The 11,290-nt window shown below is 41.5% G+C and overlaps 1 protein-coding gene and 1 long non-coding RNA gene across 4 annotated transcripts; both read right to left on the minus strand.

Annotated features, from left to right (window-relative positions):
* Window positions 1-1,702: 1,702 nt before the first annotated feature.
* On the minus strand, window positions 1,703-5,103 carry LOC129597138 (solute carrier family 40 member 1-like). 3 transcript variants are annotated; one of them, XM_055494586.1, is made up of 7 exons: window positions 4,277-5,103; window positions 4,131-4,204; window positions 3,673-3,832; window positions 3,308-3,467; window positions 3,153-3,222; window positions 2,316-3,013; window positions 1,703-2,253 (listed from the first exon to the last, which is right to left on the minus strand). In XM_055494586.1, the coding sequence occupies exons 6-7, from the start codon at window positions 2,981-2,983 to the stop codon at window positions 1,920-1,922; spliced, it is 1,002 nt and encodes a 333-aa protein (XP_055350561.1). In that variant the 5' UTR covers window positions 2,984-3,013; window positions 3,153-3,222; window positions 3,308-3,467; window positions 3,673-3,832; window positions 4,131-4,204; window positions 4,277-5,103; the 3' UTR covers window positions 1,703-1,919. The 3 variants fall into 3 exon arrangements, with proteins under 3 accessions (XP_055350561.1, XP_055350559.1, XP_055350560.1); XM_055494584.1 differs by having other exon boundaries at window positions 2,316-3,054; XM_055494585.1 differs by lacking the exon at window positions 3,308-3,467 and having other exon boundaries at window positions 2,316-3,054.
* A 1,667-nt stretch (window positions 5,104-6,770) lies between these two features.
* Window positions 6,771-9,961, minus strand: LOC129597144 (uncharacterized). Its single transcript, XR_008691525.1, has 3 exons — window positions 9,751-9,961; window positions 7,168-7,254; window positions 6,771-7,088 (listed from the first exon to the last, which is right to left on the minus strand). It is a non-coding gene; the product is annotated as an uncharacterized LOC129597144 (long non-coding RNA).
* Between the last annotated feature and the right edge of the window lie 1,329 nt (window positions 9,962-11,290).

The raw sequence follows: 11,290 nt of genomic DNA on the forward strand, positions 1-11,290 counted from the left end.
ATTACAAAAAAAATTTTCCGCGGTTTTAGTTTAGGTATACTATTATTACTGTAATTCCAAAACCTGCTTGTAAAAGGCAATCAACAGTCGGCTTGCACGGATAATAATATTCAGGGCCGTCGCGAAGTCCGATGATAGGGGGAGCGCGCGGTCGCGCGCCAGTTCGAAAATGGCTCAAAAATTCAAAAAAATCGTAGAAAAGCGGCTCAAAAAACGCACTTTTCTGCGCTTTTCTATTGTTATTTTCGGTGCGCCAGCCAAAGCGCCAACGCCAGTTCGATTTTTTTGAGCCAGCGCCAATTACGCTAGCTTCCGGCGCACCATTTTCTCGTTTTTTTCCTTCCGTTTTTTCCCTCGCGACGGACCTGATAATATTGATTAGTAGACCCCGTGCAAACTCTGGTGCAGAAATGAACAGTATCCAGAAGATAATGTACAGCAAAATTAAAAACTTGCGGCCACGAACAGCTTTTAATGAGCAGACTAAATACTTCGATTTTCTCATATTTTGCTCACTTCCTAACAAAATTAAAATTACCTACAGAGATCACTACATTTCGTAGTAAAAACTTGCCCTGTCACTTCTGATGATCCATAAACTGATAAATGCCAATAAATGTTCAAACAAACACAAAAGGATCAACAGGAAGAGGACGGTGTGCGAGGCGAATCTTACATGCATTCTACTAGTTTCAACAATTTTAGTTTTCATTGAATCGGTTTGTACTAGTATCACAATTATTTTAATTATATAAAGCAGAAGATACCGGGTTGCTAACATGTAAAAAGCTCGGGTTTTTCAGCCCCTACTATTTCAGCCAGCTTCAGTGTACAGGGTCTACTAATACTTGCGTACAGTTAGTACTTACCGTAAATGCTAAGGGTGGGCCTCAGATTCGACGCGAATCTCGCTATGGTACGGTTGCTTAACCGCCCGAGGTGGCTGTTTGCAGTGACCGCGCCTACAGATACGGTACGCGAAGGCACCTCGCGAGGTGGGAATTGCTGGATCATCTCTAGATTCGCTTCCAATCTGAGACCTACCCTAACTACATCAGCCATTAGGCAGTCGTATATTCATAACATGACTGTGATTTCGTAATTTTCATCTGTAAATTTTTTTTATCAACGGAAACGGGAACGGGAATTTTCCCGTAAGAACAGCCGTTCAGTTCCCGGCCGGTTCCGTTCCGTAAGACGTCTGACCCGTTCCCGTTTTTCTACGGAAACGGGTAACGGAACGGGAGACTTTCCCGTAATTTTCCGGTCCCGTCAAAAAACGGGCCAACACTGGTGTGCGCTGCGTATATCCGCTTCAGCGGATGAGTCAGTGCAGCAGCAGCACACGTACGTACAGCGAGAGAGGCGATAGCGGCATGCAATGGGTGCAAGTACGTCCTGTGTGGACCGTACGCACCAGGCGCAGGCTGCCGCCGCTGACAGTAGTCAAAATTCTTCCGCTTTGGCGTTCGAAACGGGAGAGGTTTTGAAAGAAATGAATACTATCTGGCCGGGTTTTAGACTACAGGCTTTCAGAATATAATATTGGTTTTGGTCAGTCTTGTTTGCCAGCTCTGGTGTATCCCATTCGTGGCAATATAGATCTGAATCTGGGTAATTGACATATATTTTTTACTAAGTAACACTTCTACTTGCGTCCCAGTGCAGATCGCATGGATCGTATCTACAGATATCAACAGAATAGTTCCATCTATGTAACCTCAAAATCAGCACAAGCTGTCATACAGTAAAATAAACTAACAAAATAACTGCACTCATATATTCACGCGGAAAAGAATCACAGAAACCGATAATGTACGAAGAACTCTTAAAAGCTATTCAATCTAAAAAGGGTCACATTGCAAAGGCAATACTGCAACAATAACCGTACAATACACAAGAACCAACAAAAAAGGAGATCAGGCGCTTTGAGGGGCACTCTTTGGTAGGAGGGGTGGAGATTGCTGGTTATCGCGAGTGACCACAACAACCGGTACCGAGCGCAACCGAGCTTGTCGACCAGATCTGACAGCAAAATATGCGTAGAAAATATGGCCAGTCGCAACAAATGCGAAGGAAGTAATGACCAAAAAGCCAAATGTTTGGGGATTTGGCAGACAGATCACTAAAACGAATTTTAACATGTCCATGAACCGGTTAAAGGAGCTCTGCACACCGCCAATAATTCCCCTCTCCTTCTCAGGAACATTTTCTTGTATGAGCTGTGTAATGGTAAGATCAGCCATCCATAAACTAAGAAGCAAAACAGATCATCGTGTTTTATTCAACAATATTTCTATGGTTCACTTTCTTACCCGAAACGTGCCGCAATCATTCCGAACAGGAATACAACAACGGAAGGAAGTTCATCTGATGATTTAGTGAACCATTTCTTTTCATCGATTCCGGTAGCATTACGATTACCTTCAGCTCGTTGAAGCACCGTTTCGTTGCTACTTTTCGAATAAAAGTAAGGGTCAAACGGGCTGCCGGGTAACCATACAGATAAAACACAAAACATTAGGCAAATCAGCTGAGCACCGAGCGCAAGTAATCCTGTTCGTTCAAGTCCGAACTTGGCCCACATCGTGGGAAATGCAAAAGTGCCGGCAATTCCTACAGCTGCCCCGAGTGCAATCATCACCGAAATCACAGATTCCGATAAGCCCTGTGTCCGAATGTAGGTGTTGGTTACTCCACCGAAAGCCAGTACAGTCATATAAAGGAAAGCTAATCCGACTCCAGCCGGCCATACTCGCGTTCGGAAGTACGTCTTCCACCCGTCGTGAATTGCAAAACAAGACTTAAACAATTTTCGTGATAGGTACTTCTTCACCTTTTCGCTGGGAGATGGTAAAGGCTTGAATGATAGACGAGGCACTCTTCGATAATTTTTCATTAAAATTGCATATTCAATAATCATGGAGCACACATTCCAAACAGATACCACAATCGTGCCGACATAATGCTCGCTAAACGTCATGATTTGGGCGATAATGATGGGAGAGAGAATCTGACAAGTTAAATCAATTCGACGAATTGTAGCATTCAAATCTGAGAAAGGATAATCAATTAATTTGTGCAAAGGAAGAAACATTTGCCCGAAAAGCACATAAATTCAGGCCCACAATTAATATACAAATTTTTTTTACCTGCTAGTCCCTTCTTGTTGCCACCCGCGATTACCACCACCCAGTCTTTTTCGATAATTATGTTCATTCCCTACAACAGAATAATAACCAAAAATCAGCAATGAATTTGAAGAGTGCATTCGTCTCATCATGATCCATTCACTATTTCGACGTACCACACTTGCACAATCACAGCAAACACCAGAAAGTCAACCACGCAAAATATTCGCCCATCACTGCTCATCTCCTCACGATACAGAAAGGCAAACGTTAGTATCAACGATCCACAAGCTACACATGTACTCGTATTCTGAATGAACAGAGCAGTCCGCACCGCTGAAAGAGATTCAGAAGGTCAATTTTTGCATAATGGATTCACACTCGAACCGAAAAGCATTCACTAGAACTGCCAGTTGTTCACAAAAGCTTTCGCGCAACTTACAAAGCAAAACTACCATAAAGCCGTAAACATAATTTACGTACTGTAGTAACTGTACCTAACCGTAAACAAGCCTGTTATAGTGTTAAACATAAAATGCACCTCTTAACCGAGCTGTCGCATCCACCCACTCTCCAATGGATGATCCAAATAATATAACACATGATCCTGTGACAAATCCATGTATTGCCGGAAGCAGCATAGATCCGGGGAAAAGTTCCAACAAAAACAGCGCCGCCGTAAATTTCCACATTCGATCACCCTAGAAAGAAAGATGCCCTTAAAAATTAATTAATTAAATTGACATGATCCAATGCTACATTCCGCGAACTATCAGCTATCGTGCACGCGAGCCAAATTTTCAATTTTTCAGAATTGATCGCAATTGTATGTTCTAAAAAGCATTGTTGCTATTTAGCATTATGTTTTTATTTGTCAATTGCTCAAACGTCAAAGGTTATGAAAGCGCTGTTTTCTCTGGATCTGGACGTAACAAACTGGCGCGTCACAATCAAGTATCTCGCATCGCGCCCAGAAGTCAATAAGACGCGCTTTCTTACCCAACGACCAAAAACCTCCGCCAAATAAAGCCACCATCTAACCAAATGGATACTGTCTGTCGTTCTTGCACTTTCTATAAAAACAGCCAACCAACGGAATATTACCGATACATCTCCGAATCGCTAAAGCAGCCAAGCCTGTTTACCGGTGGAAACGACGAGAGGCAACGGTGTGGGCCCACTTTTCACCTGCTTTTGCGCATGCTCATCGAGAAGCACTCGTTTTTCCTGATACCGCACTCGTTCCTTAGATCCTCGAAGACTGGGTGAGGGGGATTTGGATACAGAATCATCTGCACTGAGGATTTTTCCTAATGTTGCCTAGCCCGGGAGAGAGGCGTCGAGAACCGCTCGCTCTTCCAGATAAGCTTTCTCCACATCATGCGGAGCAACTTGGTCAGTTGCATCCACATTTTCCACATCTGCAGGTGCTGCGTAAGGGTTGTCAGTGTCAAACGGTTCAAGTTTCTCAGTTTCCATAAACTCCCGAACGGCCTCTTCTTTTTCGTTTGTAGCAGTCAGATCTTGGATAGGATCAACAACGGGATCGTGAGCATTTGTTACAGGTTTTGTAATAACATCCACGCTGGAAACACGAGTGGGTGTTTCTGGATCCATGTTGGGTTCAGTTTGGAATTGCCATTGTCAAAGAATGTTATCACGGATCTTGAAGCTCTGCTCAAAGCATCAACATATCATCAATCACGTCATCGATTCGTCAAGCTTAGGGAGAGCGCGGAGGGGTCACAAGCTCGATTACAAACGGAAACAATACTCGTATTATTTGTTTTAAGCTCCAAACCACAACAATGGCTCCACAGAACAACGTACCACCACTCAATTTCGCCAGCACCACATGTTTAGTAAGCGCCTTGCCATCGCATGTGCCCATAACTATAAGCGCTTTTGAAAGTATCGTGGACGAATGGATTCGAGATGCAGCGTCGAATGAAAATGTCGGCTTGATTCAGCAGGTAAGTAAGACACCTAACGGGCGGCCACCTCGGGGGAGGCGGCCAAGTGGCAGGCGATACAACAGGAATAATGCCGTAAAAGAAAATGATATGTGAAAAGAAACAAACCTGGTCACAAGCACCGCCGGGGCGGAAATGGGTCCGCCTGTGGCGCACTCGTTGCGTAAATTTACTTGCACACTGCACAGCCCGAGTGTAGTCCCTGCGTACTCATATCTGTTAACATTGACATTTGACAAGAAAAGTTGTTTTTATTCCGCTACTTAAATTTTTTTCCTTATTTGTTGGTATTTCGTAAGCGCAAGTGATAAGTTACAAGTGGACCAGTGGCCATTATTGTACAGTGGGTTTTACATTAGAACTTGGTTGGGGAACTGACAATTTCGGATCGCTTAACAATTTCTGTTCAAACCACTGTTTTTAAGTCATTCCTGCCAATAATGAGTAAGGACATCGTACAAAAGCACGGACGTAGTCCTGTCCGGTCGAAAGATACTTACTTTTAAGATTTTTCTCCCAGTATGAGAAAGAGACTTATTTAAAGTTTAAACTGTAAAAAGCCAAACTGTCGTATTCCAGAAATCCTGACGGTTCGATTTCCAAAAATTAGTCACAAATTAGTAAACAATTAGTAAACGTTATGACCTTCCATGTTCTAGCACATTGGAAGAGCCACGCTGAGCAGCACCATGCTAGTATTCTTCCGTCCGTAATCGTACTTCCGGAAACGAAGTGCGCTTCAACAGTAAATCTCCTATCCTAACAATAGAAGATAAAGGAAGTGCGCATATTTATAACGTACACTTTATTCTAAATACTACCGCCTACGAGCAGGCTGTAAATGTCAGTTGGGCGCAGTTGGGCGCATATTTATAACATGCACCTGACTCTAAATCCCACCTCCTACGAGCTGGCAGTAAGTGCTGGTTGGGCGCAGTTGGGCGCATACTTATAACACACACCTGACTCTAACTGCACCCTCCTACGAGCTGGCAGTAAGTGTTGGTTGGGCGCAGTTGGGCGCATACTTATAACACACACCTGACTCTTAACTGCACCCTCCTACGAGCTGGCAGTAAGTGTTGGTTGGGCGCAGTTGGGCGCATACTTATAACACACACCTGACTCTAACTGCTACCTCCTACGAGCTGGCAGTAAGTGTTGGTTGGGCGCAGTTGGGCGCATACTTATAACACACACCTGACTCTAACTGCGCCCTCCTACGAGCTGGCAGTACCTGTTGGTTGGGCGCAGTTGGGCGCATACTTATAACACACACCTGACTCTAACTGCGCCTTCCTACGAGCTGGCAGTAACTGTTGGTTGGGCGCAGTTGGGCGCATATTTTAAAATTTACACATCTTAATTTTTAATTTTACTTTCGCTTATTGTTACCACACATCAGCTGACTTTCAGATTTTGTAATCTGTATGATTCCCGATCAAGATAGCATAATACAACTGTTCTTTTCGTTAAGACCGTTTTGTTCTAATGCATATTTTGTACTCGTACCATGATAATTATCAAAGGTTCTCAGCTACAAGTAAGTTGTTACTTGAACTCAGTAGGTCGCATATTTATAAAATATTATGATCTACTCAAACTTGAAAACAAAGAAATTGCCTTATTTTTTTCGTCCTTTATTTATTGGTATTTTTAAAAGTTAATTACTGTACTACAAAACCAATACAAAATAACAAAATAAAAGTGTAGTTCAGTATAAGAAAAATACTAAGATACAAACTTTACAAGTATTAAACGAGTAATACAACATAATTACATCACATAGATAATAATACCGCACCACCACTATCAGATAATAATACCACAGATAACTTTAATGCACTTAGATAAAATGGTACAATGGCGCTAATAAATTGATGAATCACTCAAATAACAACAAAAATGAAAACGATTGGTCCATCTCAAAGTAAAACCAACGGTTCATGCTATTCCATTCATTTATTTCGTTTCTTCGGAGTTCCTGTATAAACAAATAAATGGTAAATAAATAAATTTAGAAAAAATAAATTTAAAATAAATAATTATATTTAATTTCTTACCAGCAGATCGTTTGCTGGATTCAGGCTGCAATACGGTTGTATTGTCGTCGGTGACAACAATATCCATAGCACTTCCTGGAATTTCATCTATCAAAATAAAATTTATTATTAAATACCATAAAATCATGTTCTGCAAATTTTCCGAATTTACTCTACAATAGAACATTTGTAAACCACTAAATGGAACATTGCTCCCACCTTTCTCTCATAACTCCAACTTCACTTGCCAATCTCAAAACGAATCAAAATACCCTAAAATACTGAATGATGCGGAACGCTACACCCACCTGTTTCTTCAAAATATTTAGCAGCTTTAGTAAAATAAAAATCCCTAAATACAACAGTGAACAGACTTCACATCATAAGGATCGTTACACCCACCTGTTTCTTCAAAATATCTTTTTCCCACACACATAATCATTCATCCATAACTATATTTACTCCATAATATACCCAGATTCAAACCATAAAACCAGTCAACTTTACAGTACATTATACGCACCATATACTATACAATAAACCATACGGAACACTACATCCACCTGTTTCTTCAATTCGATTTTATCAACTACAATATCTACACAACATAAACTCCATAATGCCAAATAAATTTCCTTTAATGCCACTTGTTCTTTCTATATTTTTACCACAATATTCTTTTCCATATTTTCCGTAATATATTTTCTATTTTCCTTCATATATTCCATATTTTCCTTTTCTTACATAATATCTTTCATCATTTATTAACCTCATAAATATTATTTCTACCACCCTATTAATAAACTCACTATACCTTAAAATGATTTTCATTTTAACTTCCGCCTATCCAAATCACTCATTTCCAACTTTTTTTGACAGTCTAAAACTAAATGATGATATAACATTTAAATAAATCCTTCGTAGAATCAAATCAATTCCCTTTCTTAAATCGTACCGAAAGTCCTCTAAGTTCAACGCCAATCCAAAAATGTATCTGTGTTCGTTACGAAAGGTTGTTACCAAAGGTCATTACGAAAATGTTCCTGGCTCGTTATATTCTTAGGTTAAGTTATTGATAATGTTAAATACTGAAAGTGTTACTGGTAGCACGTTAAAAATTATTTATCTTTCACACAAGCGAAAAGCTGCTACGCTCCGGTCTGCCAATGCACACCTAGTTTTCCTACTTTATAAACGTACTCTGAACAGCATCTACACAATAAACATTCGAATATACAGATAACTGTATAAAATTGCAAGAAAAAATTAACTAACCTCCTTAAAACTAACCTTCTTAACACTAACCTTTTTAAAACTCTCCTTTTAAACCACACTGCCATAAAGTCAAAAGCTAACCAATACTCTATTTATTCCTTAATATCTCTTAATCTATTTAACTTAAGAAACCAAATACATTAATGCGTAATGCAGAAATGCGTAATACAATTTTAATTTACATACATATTTTTCTTTTTTTTCCTCTAGACAGTCTTTGTCTAGAGTCCTTTTGAATTTCCTGTGTTGTCATTTTGTTTTTGCGGATATTTTTGTGTGGTAAACTGAGCCCTGCCATTCTGGTTAACGCCAGATTGGCAGGGACAAGTCCTGAGCGCTTTCACGGTCGGGTTCTGCCAGCATCCGCCACTGGAGGCTCTCTAGCACCCGTGTAAACATCTCACTTCGCCATACTCATCTGGTGGATCTGATTCGCTTTGTTCATCCGTCTCTCATATCATGGAGTTGAATCGGTTCCTGAATTCATCCCGCGGAGAAGACTTCGTCGGCCCTGTTGGCGGGAAGCTCGGTGTTTCTGAACGTTGTGCTCGATGTGATCTGGGGCGAGTATTAACCCAAGGCGCTTCGGCGCATTTTCGCCATTCAACCAGTGACCTAGTTGGTGCAGCGTTCGGGAATTCTGCTGTTTTTGCTTTTGGGAACGGTGAGGTTGGAAACCGTGGATGTGCGCTCGGGAGCCGCGCTGACTCCGAGACTTGCCGTCGCTTGCATACGTCATTTTCACATTCCGGATTCATGCGGCCTGAGGGTGGGGAGCCTGGAGTTTCTGAATGTTGTGCTCGATGTGATCTGGGGCGAGTATTAACCCAAAGCGCTTCGGCGCGTTTTCGCCGTTCAACCAGTGACCTAGTTGGTGCAGCGTTCGGGGGCTCTGTGTTTTCTGTTTTCGGGGACGCATGGATGTTCATTCTGGAAGCTGTCGTTTCGCTCACATTGGACCGTGGAGTGGATCTCCCGAACCCTCTGGATGGGTGGATGGGACATGGAGGTGTGAATTCGGAGTCTCTGTGTGTCATGCCCGATGGGACCTGGGGCGAGTATTACCCCAAAGCGCTTCGGCGCGTTTTCGCCATTCAACCAGTGATCTAGTTGGTGTGGCGTGTGGAGATTCTGAGTTTTATGCTGATATTGTTTTGTCTGACTGTCTTTAATGTTCGGTAGATTTACGAATGTTACACGTTGTCTTTGTCCTGCTATCATCGCACTTCACTGTACTTGTACTGTTGCTGAATTAAAGGATTGACATTTTAATACATTAAAAAATTAACAATAATTTAAAAAATTTCACTATAAACAAATATTCCTTACTTGTTACAAATCTGCCAAAATCCCTTCAAACACCTGTTCCCAGGCACTCCAAATCACTCTCCACCTTACTACAACAACCTTTACTATCAAATAAGAGCTTACAACACAATCCACACAACAAACTTCTCACAACTTCCCTTAACCAACTAAATTTCCACCGCACTCCGATTTCCTTTTATATACCCACAGCACACTATGCTTCACAAAACCACCAATCACCAGCAAATACCTACCTCCCCCATCCGATAACTTCAAATCCAAAATCATTTCGTCAGAGAACTTGAAAAGCGGCCTCATTTATATCGAAACACCCAACCCGAAAATCGTCCTTGACAGGACACATATGGCTAAACTACTGCTTCTAAAAAAAGACTACCCTTACAAATTCTACACAACAAAGCCATATGGTCTCGGGTGCTAAACACCCTCTGTCGCAGTGGCAACCCCACCGCCTGCCGGAAAAGCTAAGCTGTCTGGCATTTGCAGATGTCCTTATTTGACTGCACAGGAAGTCAGGAATGTAAACAAACTACGTTTGCGTAGTCATAGTGCCTGGCACCGCGTAGTAATTTCAGCGTAGTTACATCAGCGAGCTTATATTATTACTGTGACCGTGGCGGGCTGTAAACACAGCTGAAGAAATGGTTAGAAAACTAGCTACGGCTAGCGATAAAATTTGACGTATAATGGACGTTGCGGGCGTACGCCTTTTGCGTAAACAAAACTTGGGGGCCGGTATTGCCAAATGACGTCACGAAAGAGAAAATTTATTTCTGGGCTAATTTGCTTTGCTGTAAACTTGGCAGCATTACCAGCACCTTTACTCATTCAAAACTTTAAAAAAGGACGCGTATTTGAAAATAAGATTTCGCAAACTCTCGAAAAATTTAACAGGAAAAGCCTACCGTAAAGTAATGTCAACAACCGGTTAACGCAGAAGCTTATGGGCGGCGAAAGGGGTCACCGCAAGTTGCGGCAGTTATAAAAAAATTATCATTTTTTTATGTCAGACTTTTATTTTTCAGTTTTGGAGTTTACGTTTGATTTCACGTTACTTGCTTTTTTATTCACTTTCCAGCTTTGTTTGATTATCGTGTTTTTTAAACAAAACTTTTTCAAGTAACTGCCGCAACTGTCGCTGACCCGGTTCACCGCCCATTGTAGCTGCCACCTCGTGCTCTTTGCTTGGTGTTTGCTGGCTTTTGGATTATCCAATCAAACTTGTAGTTTGATGGATGAAGATCCCAAGACCTTTAATAAGTATCACACGCTAGTACACACTTAGTACTAAAACAAAAAGAATATTCATAGCAAAAACACTTCCTCAATGCTATCCTGGTCGGGAATTGTACCCATCACACATATAGCGTTTCCTCTCTGTATTTGAATAGATAGCCGCTGCCTAAAAAACTCTTTCGCTCGTTTCTGGCCTGTTGCAGCAGCTATCCCGTTTCCAACCTTATCCACTAACGTCTTAGTTCCACATCCCCATGGCCCGTAAATTTCGAACGCTGCTGCCTTGAGGTTGTACCGAGGTTGC

This window comes from Paramacrobiotus metropolitanus, unplaced genomic scaffold (genome assembly GCF_019649055.1).
Source record: "Paramacrobiotus metropolitanus isolate TYO unplaced genomic scaffold, Prichtersi_v1.0 Parri_scaffold0000100, whole genome shotgun sequence".
Taxonomy (NCBI): domain Eukaryota; kingdom Metazoa; phylum Tardigrada; class Eutardigrada; order Parachela; family Macrobiotidae; genus Paramacrobiotus; species Paramacrobiotus metropolitanus.

Excerpts from the sequence above, each read along its gene's own strand:
- LOC129597138 (XM_055494585.1), bottom strand. The coding sequence starts at position 3,219 with ATGAACATAATTATCGAAAAAGACTGGGTGGTGGTAATCGCGGGTGGC. Across the intron at positions 3,055-3,152 it reads CAACAAGAAGGGACTAGCAG|ATTTGAATGCTACAATTCGT; the intron begins GTAAAAAAAATT and ends ATCCTTTCTCAG. Across the intron at positions 2,254-2,315 it reads ATGATTGCGGCACGTTTCGG|TTTATGGATGGCTGATCTTA; the intron begins GTAAGAAAGTGA and ends TTTGCTTCTTAG.